Here is a 14,387-nt window from a genome sequence, read left to right as displayed (position 1 = left end):
TCTTAATGCCTGCGGTACGCATGCACACAAAACAGGAATGCGTGCGTGAAGCGAACCAGTAGCAGACTTCAGAGCATTTCACCCCTGCATTGATGTATAGCTATATAATTAGCTTAAAGTAAAATTAATTTAAAGACATTGGGCAATCAGCATGAACGATAATCACATAAGTCAAATACAAAAGTGGCCTAGATACAAAATATGTCAGCATCTCAATACAAATAGAGTCGAGGTGGCGCAGTGGTTAGAGTGCAGTACTGCAGTCACTTCAGCTGACTGTTAGCTGCAGTTCGGCGGTTCAAATCTCACCGGCTCAGGGTTGACTCAGCCTTCCATCCTTCCGAGGTGGGTAAAATGAGGACCCAGACTGTGGGGGCAATATGCTGGCTCTGTAAACCGCTTAGAGAGGGCTGAAAGCCCTATGAAGCGGTATATAAGTCTAACTGCTATTGCTATAAGTAGTGGTTTCCACAGAATTATTAGGCAAAGGTTAGAAGTATATAAATATCTAAATTTACATATCAGTTAGCAAATGTTGATGGCATACCACGCCACTGAACACAGACAATTTATGTGACATCTGTTGCCAATTCAATTTCAGATTTGTTCAAAAGAAATCAGCAACATGGTTAAAGAAACATCAGCACATACTGGTCTTAAAAAGTGTTGCCCAGAATTCAGAACCTCAGGCAGCACAGCCAACAACCAAGAATGCTGAGAGCCATCACCTAGCAACCTCAGGACATCTATACTTCATCCATCCTTTAGTATGCCTAAGGTCCTTCCTAAGTCAATGACTATGAATTTAGGATAAGATTTTCCAGTAAAATGGCTTTCAAAATCATTCTCCATTCTCATGCCACTACCTTGAATAGCTGTAAATGGAATTTTATATTCCATTTAATATAGAATTTATTATGATGAAGAAAATACCCACTTGGCAGTCGTGATATGCTGAGGATGGAGATAAATCTTCTAAAATAAGGAGCATTCTTTCTGAGAGGAAGAAAAGAGAGAGAGAGAGAGAGGCAGAGCAAGAGAATCAGAGAAGCTAAAGAATTGCCTAGAGCAGGGATTATAGTAAGCATATTGTTCATAATGAAAAACTCTCAGTCGAAATTGTCAAAATTAATTTTGAGAGGGAAGAAGAATTAATTTAAATAATAATAATAATAAACCACAAACGCAAAAGGGTATTTAAAGAAAAAAAAGGAAAAAAAGACATAATTCCTCAGAAACAACATATGAAGAGAGGAAATCTCAGAAAAAAATAGTCAGTTCTTGCATTGGTCACTAGTAAGAGAAGAGGGCGCCATGGCCTATCTTAAGAGAATTAAATGGCATCATTGACATTTGGAAGCAACTCACCAAATCCTAAATGGGTATATTCCCCAGCATTTGCTATGAAGATTAAGAAAATCAAATGCACTAATCCTGCAAATAAGGTTAAGGCTATCCACAGGGAGCCAATCTTTTTTTTGTAAAATAAAACCAAATACCTCAAAGAAACATATTCCAGCTTTCATCCTGACAGTTACAAAAAGAACTCTATTACTCATCTGACCAAAAAACAAACAAACTAAGAGATTTGGCTAATACATAGAACAAAAAAAAATCCCCAAGAACCTAAAAGTTATGAACTGAGGAAAATTGTAAGCAGATTCTCCTCTTGTCTCAATTTATTGCAGCTTCATTGCTGCAATAAATAATATATCAGTGTTGTCTTCATGTATTTAATATGCAGCAAAGTCCTCTCTCCCTGAATAATATTCTCTATCTGTTCCCTCTTCTGGATTAGTTGTTCAGCACTGACAGAGAAAGCAACACAGTAGCCTGTATCTTCAGATCTCTAGTTTCAGATGCAATGCGATTCTCTAATCAATAAACTGGGAACTCATCCTAATTCCGTATAAACAGTGCAGGGGAAAAAACAAAACTTTCCTACTTTTCATGATGGCAGCAATAAAGATGTTGACAGTGAAGATAGACTTGCAAAATTAATAGGATTAATATAATTGCACCGATAACAATCTCGTGATAAAGAAACAACAACACATCTGTTACAATGAACCAAGCAATAACAACTGCTGTTTGCAATGTACGGTAATTGTTTCATGGCCAAAATGCTGGTCAGGAATTATATGAGTTGTAAATTCAAAATGTTTGGAGAGTGTTAAAGCTGTTTTTAATAGTTCGCAGTGGTGCTGTATTTGTTGAATGGGAAGATATGGGAGAGGGTGCTTTTAGACTCTGAATTTACCCAATGCTGAATTCAGAAAATCAAGGGGTAAAACATCCCCCTCCCACAGATGTCACCCAAACCCGTTCCACAGCTTCTAATGATGAGATGGTCAGTTATTGTGGTAGAAATAAAGATAAGTGTAAATGTATTGGAGCAAGGAAACATAATTCCTACTGTGGTGGTGCAGTGGTTAGAATGCATAATTGCAAGTTAATTCTTCTGACTGCTGATTGCCAACGGTTCGAATCTCACCAGCTCAAGGTTGCCTCAGCCTTCCATCCTTCCGAGGTGGGTAAAATGAGGACCCAGATTGTTGGGGGCAACATGCTGACTCTGTAAACCGCTTAGAGAGGGCTGCAAAGCACTGTGAAGCGGTATATACGTACTATTGCTATTGCTACTGTGCTGGAGTGCGCACACGCATTAATATTATCACAATTCATAACTCTGGTTTATAGGTAACTATACTTAATGTCATAAACAATAGTGTATTTAGTTTGTCACATTTCTAGGTCACTCAACTCCTAGTAATCTCTGAGAGGCTTAAAACCAACATCTCTATAGCTCCCACACTTTTGTACAAGCAAGCCGCATTTTGGATTAACAGAATGTGTGAACTCAGCCAGAAGCCTGTGCTTTGAACCTAGGGACTAGCTGCCAGCTTCCAGTCTTCTGGAGCCTCCTGACTTTGCAATGGTAACACTTTCTACCTTTAGAGCGTCCTTTTACTTTGCGCTTACAGTAGTCAAGTAGTTCTTGTGATTAGAGAGGGGGGGGGACAGCTTTTGGAGAGGGTTTTTATTCTGCTGGAGCTAAAGCAGATGCTCGGTCTATTTACTCACCAGCAAAGCTGGTCTCCCCACCTGCCTCTTTCTCTTCTTCTCTGCTGAACTGCCTTCGCAAGGCACTGGTTAGAAAAGAAACGGACAACCAGGGGCCTCTTATCAGACAAAAACACTGAGAGTCCTTTGTTAAGCAAATCGGTTTTTTTTTTAAAGGCCCAGATTGCCCAGCCTTATCAGCTGAAAGGAGCCTTGATGGCGTTTGAACCGCTTGCTCAACACACTGGGCCTTGATTATCTCCTCAGCCTTTTGTCTCGGCCCTGAATGGCCGCTTCTCGGCTGCTGCTTTTCGCTAATGAACCCATCCAAATTGAAGCGACGGCGTCTTCCCAACTTTCCTTTCTCTCTTTCCCCAGATCGCCCAGCCTCAGCGGGCGCCTCTCGAGAGAAGCAACCGTCCGGATTTTATTCCCCAAACCTCACACCCTCCGTCCCCGCCTCACCTCCGCCATCTGGAGATTTCGTCTCCGAGGCTTGTGAAGGGGACGTGATTAAGGAGAGAACTGGATGGCTTCAATTGACAGCCTCGCAGGGGCTTGGTGAAAAGCCTCTCAAAACCGCCAATTTCCCCTTCATTCATGCCTTGCCAAGCGGCAGCGTCGCCCGCACCTTCTGCTGATCCGCCGCCGCTCCTGCGGTTCTCAAGGCTCCCGCCACCCCCCCAACGTTGCAAGGAGACGCGACCTCAGGTGATTCCTTTTCTTTGCCGCCCAGATTGATTTTGCTCTACCCCCCACTCCCCACCTGCTTTTCAGCGGATGAAAAGCTGCCATTGTCATTTGCATGTGATTTTAATATTTTAACATCTCTAATCGCCTCGTTTACGGTGCTGAGGGGAAAGTTGGTTTTGTTTTGTTTTTTAACCAAGAAAGCAAAAGAGAAAAAAACACCTGGCTATTGCCAAGCGGCCAAGCGAGAGCTGTAACTCAAAGCTGTTGGAACAGGCTTGGCTTTGCCTGTAAGAAAGTCCCTGCTGGGGTGTGGAAATTTAGCTCAAGAATTCAACACAAGACTATAAAAAGACACTGGGGGAGCCTCTTTCCACAACTTGTGGCCGGCTACCCGGGTGATTTATAATCTCATACAAAATCATTGCTTTCTGGTTGTGGACAGGGACTGTAATGCTATAGAAACGCTTGGAAGATGCTATCAGATAAGGTGCTATTGCTACCTTGATAAGACACTTTGAATAGCTGGCTGTGGCTGCCTGTGCCACCCAGTGGCATTCACTGGATCTTACTACTATGATCAAATTTATGAAAGCAGGATTGCGTGCTCCACCCTATTTGGGGGAGTGTGTGGCATCTTGACACACAGCCAAAAATTGGTGGCATTGCTTTCATCAGTAAGACTCATTTGCCCCCGCCAAACGCTACACTGGCACCATCTTTGCTCTGTCCTGAACCATGGTGTGTGGCTTTTTTGTGATTACCTATAGATGTGTGATCAACATGAATTTCATCTTGAAACAACCATCCAAGGTTTTAAATTGAAATCAACATTTACTAGAGTGAGACTAGGCTGAAGCTGAGCAGCCATAACTAAAGATGACGAAGGCATATAAGCATTGAGGACAACAAGCCATGAATCTTGTCTAAAAGATCCCTTCAGGGAGTTACATAAGAAGGAATCATGTTTTTAAGAAAACAAAGGGAAAATGTTAACTGAACCAGACAAAGGAAGCTGGGCTTGAACACCCACTCCCCCACCCCCACATCCTACCAATAATTACCAGCCCTGTGAATTTACAAGGCAAGTGTAGCTGTCGGTCTTGTGAATCAACAAAGCAAGAACTTTTAGGGATAAAAGGGGGCCTGAAACCTGCCCACTCTCTTGATGGAAGCTTCCATCCCTCTAGTTCAGCAGTCAGCAACCCACAGCTCTGGAGCCATGTGTGGCTCTTTCATCCCTCTGCTGTGGCTCCCTGTCGCTGGTCGGCTTCACAATTGATAGGGCTTTTGGTTAGGATAGGTAGAGGAAAAAGGATGCCGCGTTAGGAGGAGGCTATGGTGGGGAAACCGGACTTCCGGTCAGCAGAGGAAAAAGGACACTGCACTAGGAGGACATTCTATGGTGGGAGAACCGGACTTCCAGAATTGAACAGGGGGCTTCCAGTTAGGACCTTTGTGGCTGTTTGAGAATTTAAGGTTGCCTACCTCTGCTCTAGTTAGTGCCTGGCAGCTTAGGTGACAAGGACACGGGTCAAAAGAGCAAATGTACATTGTAACCAGTAAAATTTGGTGTTACATTAAATTCACTAGATCCTAGTGTATTCCAAAGTACTTGTGCCTCGGCTGAAAGTGATTTGTGTGTGCCCCTAATTATTTCCCAGTCATTGACTAGACCTAGAGCTATGTGATTTATCTTCCCTAGCGCACCTATCTGGAAAACCTAGGTAGAAAGCAAAGGGGGCTTACAAGGACCCATGTGAGAGAGTAAGCAGAAATTGAATGTGGGAGCATGTGTAACATTAGAAACCATAGGGAAAGTTTGAATAACAGACTTAGCAGTAGAGGAACATCCAGCCTTAATGAAGGAACTATACAGGAAGGAGATAGAATGGCTCCACAGACATTGTCATCAACCACCCAGAATGGATTAGTAATGGATTTTATTATTTATGTATTTATTTATTCCCAGGACTTATATGTTGTTCCAATCGTGACTAACTCTGAGCAGCATACATTCCCATAATCTGTAAATCAGATCAAAATGTTACAGTAATTACTACAATAAATAAAACCTGGAACATAAAGTACAATAACATCTATATACCTTTAATATATTTATACATCAAGGAACTTAAATCATATGACTCAAACATTCCACACTCTAAGACAGAACAGCATTACAACATTCCAGGTCTCAAAGATTGCTCCGGCAGACAGTTTTATGGATTTGAATTCCAAGACAATTGATACCATTAAAATCTCTGGGGGAAGAAACCGAAGAGCGGGTAGCAATTGAACAAGACCACCATTATAAATTTCATGACATAAAGGTGTTGAAAGAAATGTCCTTCTGGGTTCAGCTCCAAGTGGGGAAGAAGACACTGGAGGCATGGAGGCTGCTTGGAAAGATGGTTTATTGTTGGACGGGGCACATGGCTTGAGCCCTGAACAGAAAAGGTGATCACATGCTTCAATGTTGATGGAGAAGAAGAGAAGGGCTGAGGAAGGGGCTTGCTAGGCTTTTATACCCTGTTCAGTCCCACCTCTCTGTTTCCTGTTCCTGTGTAAGAAATGTATTCTGATTGGTTGTCAGACTCCCATGGTGCCATGTAGGGCTACTCTCTAGGCTGTGATGAGTTCTCAGTTGCCTTATGGTCAGTTGAGTAATATCCCTTCCCCCTACAGCTGCAGTGAGGAGAAGTCTTTATTATGTAAAGTGGGCTAGCCTGGCCATCTTAATGGCCCATTAGCTGGGGGTGGGCAAGAAGCTACAGATAACTATTCTGTCTTTTAAAACATGTTTCTTTTCACATCCAGAGAAATATTCTGCCTTTTCAATATTTCCTAGGATGTTTCAGTTTTCTGGGAGAGGGCTGGATAATAACTTCCCACAAAGGATCTAAAAGAAACCTATGTGCTAGTTCTTGTTGGCTAGGCATATGTAATGGGGAGTAGATGGTCCTGAAGATACCCAAGTCCTGAGGCATGAGGAGCTTTAAAAGACAGCACTTTGAATTGTATTTGGTGGTCTAAATGGAATTTAAAAAGCAATAGTTATCACAAAATATATGTCTTTATGCTTCATCTAAAAATGAATGGCAAGCTGCAATGAACACAAATATCAAAGAATTTTTAATGATAATTTTAAATGAGGATGGAGGATTTCCTTGCAAAGCAGCGTGTCAGTTACATTTCTATTGTTTTTTTCTTTCAAGATGTGCATCAGTGTTGAGGTACGGTATGGATGGAAGACTACAGAAATTTGTGGAAGAAGGACATAGAATTAGAAAACATAGAATATCTGGGATAATGGAAACAAAAGGAACATGAATTATTGATCATACTGTATGTTGACTACTTTGAAGGAAGGCAGAAGCTAGTGTGAAGATCAGTGAAATTTCAATATGACATAAATGACTACTGCAGTGTTAATTAAGAGACCAAATCATGAAATTATATTGGGAAGGACTGACCTATAGAATTATAATCAAGGCTAAATTAATTGGAGCATTAGAATTGTAGCACAAAGATTCAAAGAGGCTATTCTGAAGGGAGATGATTTCTAAATATTTTTATTCCAAAGATACACATTACCTGAAGGTGTTGAAGACTAATACTGGAACTTTATACACACAAAGCCTACTTTTCCACTTAGATTGCTTCTGCATCCAAAGCTCTTAACTTTCAACGATACTTTGTGAATCAGAAGGGCTGTAGTTCAGTGGTAGATTACCTGCTTTGAATATAGAGGATTCGAAATTCAGTTCTAGCCAATACCAGATAAGGCAAGGAAAGTCTCCTGCCTGAAAACCTGATGATTGTCAGTGAACAACTGGGAGAAAAAGTGGACTTTCAAATAGTTAAGGAAGTTAAATATCTGGGAATGTATTTAACAGCAAGATGTGCAATGATAAAATAAGATAATGATATAAAATTATTCAACCAAATAAAATTAGATTTGGAAAAATGGAAAAATCTATATATATATCAATGTTGGGAAACATTGCTACTGTAAAAATGAATATCCTACCAAAATTGCTTTTCCTGTTCCAAACAGTATCTATAAAACTTGAAAAGAAATTCTTCGATGATTTGAATACATTGCTCGTGAAATTTATTTGGTAAGGGAAAAAAGCTAGAATTAAATTGAAAATGTTACAAGAATCTAAAGAAAATGGAGGATTTGGATTACCCAATTGGTTTTTATATTACCAAGCATGTGTTATAACTGTGATGAACTATGGCACGTGTGCCAAAAGTGGCATGCCGAGCCCCCTCTGTGGGCACACGGGCCATCCCCAGCTGCTCTTCTGGTTTCCGCTGGTCTTTGCAGGCACCAGAGAATTGGAAAGTGGCCTGAAAAATGCCCCCAAAACAGGCCATTTTCAGGGCCATTTCTGGACCATTTTCCAGGCCATTTTCAGACTGGTTTGGGGGTCATTTTCAGGCTGGTTTAGGGATCATTTCAGGCTGGTTTTCAAACATTTATGGATGTTTTCTTTGCCCCGAAAAATGTGGTATTTTTGCCCAAAAAATGGCCTACAAAGAGCCTGAAAAACAGCCTGAAAACAGCCAGCAAATGACCTGAAAGCAGCCCCCAAAATACCCAAAAAACAGGCATGAGTGTATGGTTATGGTTTCTAGCACTCCGGCAAGCATGCATGTTCCGATTTGGGCACTTGGTGCCCAAAAGGTTCTCCATCACTGTGTTATATATAACATGGCTAAAAGAATGGATAACCACCAGACACAAGAGACCGTTATATTTAGAAGGACATGATCTACAAATGGGATGGCATGCTTTCTTATGAGAAGAATAAAATTCACAGATAATTTCAAAATCACTACATAAGATACTCACTATTATCTATATGGGAAAAAATAAAAGCTAAGATCTTTTTGAGAATCCCAGAATGGCTCTCAACAATGGAAGTGTTTACATATCCAAATCTGGTGAAGTTTGAAAAAATTGTGACATATCAAGACATTTTTAACATTGAAGGGAAATTAAAATCTAAGCAAGAACTTGAAGTCCAGGGTCTTAAATTATCATGGTGGCCTCAACTGCAAATACAATCTAGATATGATAAGGACATGAAAATGTACAGCTTTTATAAAGGACAGACAGCCTTCGATGAGATGTTTTTGAATTCTGATGAAAAACTAATTAAGAAAATATCTAATTTTTTTTTTACTAAATCAGAAAATGGAGAATGAACAAGTAAAAGACACAATGATACAGTGGGCAAAAAACTTTAGATACAATATAGAATTAGAGAAATGGCAAAACATGGGAAAGAAACTATAAATTAACTATGGCAATTTCTTATGAAGAAAACTTATATAAAATGTTTTATAGATGGCACTTATCACCTGTTAGCTAAAAGTTAGCTAAAATGTTTACAAATATCTCTAGTAAATGTTGGAAATGTAACCAAAAACAGATACATATTACCATATGTGGTGGACCTGTGTTAAAGCAAAACAAATTTGGGCAAAAATACATGTGGCAGGAGAAGATGATAGGAAAATGTAGATACGAAGATTTTAAACCTGAACTTTTTCTATTAGGTATAATACCAGAAAACTTTTGATAAACAAAATATATATTTAATATTGCCTGTATTAACAGCAGCGAGGATTATATTTGTACAATATTGGAAAAATGAAGAAATACCATGAGACGAAGAGATAACTAGGAAGATCCTGGATTGTCCAGAAATGGACAGACTTACATTGAAGATTAAACAGAAAGATGATACAGAATATTACCAAACATGGAACTCATTCTACCAGTGGTTGGAAAAACGTGGTGGAGAATAAGAATGTAATTGGTACTGCTAAAGAAATAAAATAACCCAGACAACACAATATTTATTAATCACTAACAAAATGAAAATAGAAAATCAATAAAAACTTTAAAAAAAAATAGTTTGGCATGCAGAAAAATGTATCTGCACCTAAGCAGATAGAACAGAGGGAGCTGACCCTAGACCCAGCAGAGTTGATAGACACACACACACACACACACACACACACACACACACACACTCATACACACACACACACAAACAAAGCTTGAAACACAACTGCTTTTGACTGGAAGTTGACCAAAAGCTGCATTGGTGAACCTTGCTTAGTCAGGGAGCTTAATGGAGCTTCTATATAAAAAGGCAGGCTTTGACTTCTGTACCAAAAGATGAGAAAGGAAGCTGGAGAGATTTGTTAGTAGGTTCCTAGAGATATTTGGCTGCCAAAAGTGTATGCAGAAAAGGTGGAAGCAGGTCACCTTTGGTAGATCCCAAAGAAGGCCTTCACCTCTGTAGGAATTCTATTGACTATTTACATCGAAGGAGCTTCTGTCTTTGCCGAAATGCTCCTCTGTCCCAGACACAGAGCAGGTAGAGCAGGTAGAGCCTGGAAAAGAGGTTATAGTCCATTCCATTCCTTTTCTGAGGCTCCTGAGATTTCGAGAGCGATGCAGGCAAGTCTTTGAATGCTGCTTGGGGACAAAGAAAAGGAACACCAAGCCAGCAAGTCCTTCAAATTCCACTTTGGAGGGCTGTAGCAATCTTCATCACCAAAGGAAGGCAAAAGTTATTATCCAGACGGAACTCCACAAAGTGGAGCAGCATGGTGAGTACACACTTTGGATTAAAAGGGGATGGAGAGGGAAAGGGAAGGAGCTCCTTTAGGAGTGGCATGTAGGCATCTAGAGGAGCTACTTCTGCCTCTTCCTATATTCTAGGTTGCACGTAGAGCCTGGGCAGAACCAAATTGCTCCTGACCCCCTAAGCACCCCTACTCATGAAGCTTCTGAATCCACATTAACTTTGCATATACTTCCATGGGACTCTTCTGGGAACCTTCAAATCTGTATACTGGGAACTGGGGAGGGAGGATATAGAGAATGAATGTCTTTCCCCTAAAACATACATAACCAGCAGCCACAAAAGCCCTTGAATTGGGTCTCCGAGGGAAGGATGCTGCAAAGGGTTGATTTTAGTGTCTTTTCTTCATCTGGAGGAGACCTAAAGCTTTGCTATGATTCCACCATCTGTGTCTCCTTTCCCAGATTTCTCCACAAAGGACAGCCAAGGGAAAGAGAAGGTCCTCTTTGAGAGATAGGACTTTCCCTAAACAGCACAATCAGAGCCGGCCTATATAGCAAGAGATCTGGAGATGAGCCAATACCTGTGGCAAAAGGTCTCTGAGAGGAAGAGTGAAACACAGCAAATAGTAGGCACTGCTTGGAAGTAGAGGTTTCTTTGGCTGGGCTTTGCCTGTGTGTTTTAATCCCACTCTTTTTTTTTTTTTGTCCAAACTCAGTGCAGGACAAACGATTCCTTAGGGTGGAGAGAGTCTCAGAAATATTTCAAGCTTTCCTTCTAAAAGGAAGAGCACTGGGGACTCTGGGAGAAAGTGCTCCACAGTCACTCCGGTCCTCAGTGCGATTACTGCACTGTTTCACTTTAAGAAAAGTGAGCAAATGAGGGTCCCATTGGCCAGAAAAAAAAATCAATAGAGTCTTATTGTGATGGGAATGGGGGAGAGTTAATGGGTGGCAGTCAAGGAGGATGGGGAGATATCAGAGGGAAAGGGAGAGGAGGAAAGCTACTATGAATTCTCAGCAGATTTAGCAAAAGCTCAAAAGGATTCTTAACATGGGGCAATTTTCCTTTGGACTGAAATGAGAGCTGTTGCAGCAGCATAACAGATTAAAAAGAGTCTGGGACAAAGAAAAAGTTCTGGAACAACTTAGTTGAGCTTGAATTTTCTGATTCTCTCCTCTTTTGTTTCTTGGCAGGCTCTGTTGCAGGACCACAGCTTCGCGATCAGATTAGCTGCCTTGTTAGAAATGTACAATCTCAGGTCAGTCTTTTGTTTCTTTTGTAGTGAGTGAGGAAAGTCTGTTTGGGATAGTCAATGAGTAAGAAGGGGAAGGCCATTCAGTTGAACCAGCTTTTCCTATTATTATGGGAGAAACAAAGCTGAGGATTGCTCACTAACATGGGCACTGATGTCTCTTTCTTCTTTTAATCCCACAGCAAGATCACACCAATGATGGACGAACTAATAGAATCCATGCTGAGAGACCCTTTCTATTTTTTACTGGATGGCTACCCTGGTGGGATGTTTCTGAGGTACCGCTTTAACCAACATTTCTGGGATTTCCTTTCTGGTGTTGCATGGATGGGGAAATGTTCTCCAAAGTAATAGCACCATCTCTTATGTTTCCTTTCAGGTGGAGAAGAAGTTGCTAGGCCTCACACTCACACTCAGAAGCCTTCTTTGGCAGTCTCCCACCACAGAGCAGTTCATTTTTATTCTGAAGGTAAGGGCCCAGAAATCCTTTCACAGCAAGATTCTTGATTCTCAGAAATGAGTAAACATGTCTTTTCTTTCTCAATTCCGCAGCACATGGAGCCTCGCGGGAAACTATTCTTGCTGGCGCTGAACCAACTCCTCTACTGTGGGAACCATCATCCCAGGATCGATGTAAGTAGCAAAACTAAATTAATATGAATTGTAGCCTTTGTGTGATGGTCCAAGGAAGGGAATTATTCTCCAAGACACCTTGGCAACAGTGTGAGGCACTTCTTTCTCTATTTAAGCTTGATGAAGTCCAGCAAGCTTTCCCAGATGTTCCATGGGGAATCTGGCAGGTTGTATCAACCTACAAAAACATCAATGAAGACAACTTTATTGAGAACACTAAGGGAAGGGGGTGAGGGTTACTTATGACCTTAGTTACGGCAGTCACACCAACCCTACACTAATGTCATCACATTTCGGGTAGATGGCAAGAAGCTCAAATTTACAATCCTTTGCAGCATCCAATGGTTGCATGATTGCAGTTTGAGATATTTTCATTGTTTTAAGGCAAAATTTTAAAACATGGGGAAAGTCAGCCACTGGATAATCTGCATTTGGATTTACCACCATGGGATTCACTTAACAACTGTTGCAAAAACTATTGTAAAATTGAATGTGGTCATGTGGCGACTTGATTTAAAACTGTAATGGCTGATCATGCAGATTTTGAGTTCCCTTGTCATAACTTGAGGACAACTCCCATAGGTGGAAAAGCTGTATATGTTTTCCACCTATGTAGCAAACAGATTAATTTTCAATATATTTCTTTTAATTTTTCTCACGTTTTATTTCCATGCAGGTCACCTAGAAGTAGAGCAGCTGTGACCTCCACCCTCTGCCATTGATCCTATATATTCAAGGATCCTATATATTCAAGGATGGATGAAGAAAAGTTATACTCTTACCTCAGGAAATGGCCCTTTGTTTTTGCCTTCTATAAATTGTAGCAATTATATATAATAGTTGAATTTGATTTGTTATAACTACTTACTTTATAACAAATGTTGGTATTTGTGTCATTAGAAGATCATAACTCCCTACTGCTGAAGTTCCCCTTGGAGTTTGGAGGAGGGCCAGAGGTAGTATTCAGCAGGTTCTGATCAATTCTGGAAAACTGGTAGTGGAAATTTTGAATAGTTTGTAGAACTGGTAAATACCACCTCTGACTGGCCCCACCCCATCTATTCTCTGCCTCCTGAGTCCCAACTAATCGGGAGGAAATGATTTTGCAATAACCTTCCCATGGAGTGTGGAGGGATTAGAGATTTTATAGTACCCTTCCCCTGGAGTGGAGTGGGTTTGGAGACTTTACAGTATCCTTCCCCTGCCATGCCCACCAAGCTATGCCCACAAAGCCATGGCATGGAATCTTACCACTGCTCTGGATGAAACTGATGTGAGAGATAATGGGACTCGAATGTTATTATTTGACAGTGAGCTGGTAAACCTGGAGCCTTAGGAAGAGCCTGATTTAAGGATTATTCTTCTTGTGAATTAACTCTGACTATAGGCAAGCTGCACTTTTGCGAGCTCTGTCTGCTTAAAGCACCTGAAGCAATATAAACATAAACAGAGCCTCACTGTTTCTGAATTGTATGAACCAGCAGTGGGACAGCGGACAGCCTCTTTGGGCTGCTGTGTGAATGATTTGGACTGCTGTGTGAATAAGCAAACATATTGTTACTGGATGGGTTGATAGCAGGGGTGGAAATGATTAAGTGATTTTCAGTGCCTGATGTGTTTTGGTCTACAACTATCAGTTTAATATATGATATGGAACCAGTCATCGATAGGTGACAGAGATAAATAGGGAGATAGGTGGAGAGAGAGGGGGAAATCTGATTTTTTTTAAAGAGTAGCTATATAATATGTGATCTACAGCCAATAAATTACTATGCAATTGTGTACCTGTGCAGTAGGCAAAATGATCGATATTTCCTCCCTTCCCCCTCCCCCCAAAGCAATAAAAGCAATTAAATGTTTTATTATGTGAAGCTCCTTGTTAGTAGTGGAGCTTCCAATGCACGCAGTTGGACACAATCAGAAAACCCAGCTAACAGAACGTGGCTCTCTTTCATGACTGACACTGACCTTCTGAGCTAGCATCTCTCTGCAAGGATGTCCAGCCAGTTTGGCTCTTGTTCCTTTCCTGCCCACCAAAAACCTTTGCCCAGCAGTGAGCTGAACATGCCAAATCACCGTGTCTCTCCTTCTTTGAGTTGTCTCACACTTTTTCCCCTGAAATGAGTTAAGGT

The 14,387-nt window shown here is 40.9% G+C and overlaps 1 protein-coding gene across 1 annotated transcript in view; it reads left to right on the top strand.

Annotated features, from left to right (window-relative positions):
* Nucleotides 1–12,957, top strand: part of LOC116504181 — a 52,162-nt gene extending 39,205 nt beyond the window's left edge. Inside the window, exons 5-9 of the mRNA XM_032211052.1 lie at nt 11,564–11,628; nt 11,805–11,884; nt 12,002–12,091; nt 12,175–12,255; nt 12,932–12,957. Coding sequence (XP_032066943.1) covers nt 11,564–11,628; nt 11,805–11,884; nt 12,002–12,091; nt 12,175–12,255; nt 12,932–12,957 — 342 coding nt within the window. The remainder of the gene's footprint in view (nt 1–11,563; nt 11,629–11,804; nt 11,885–12,001; nt 12,092–12,174; nt 12,256–12,931) is intronic.
* Nucleotides 12,958–14,387: the final 1,430 nt, after the last annotated feature.

Source organism: Thamnophis elegans, chromosome 2 (assembly GCF_009769535.1).
Source record: "Thamnophis elegans isolate rThaEle1 chromosome 2, rThaEle1.pri, whole genome shotgun sequence".
NCBI classification, from domain to species: Eukaryota; Metazoa; Chordata; class Lepidosauria; order Squamata; family Colubridae; genus Thamnophis; species Thamnophis elegans.
This window is presented reverse-complemented; position numbering and strand designations above follow the sequence as displayed.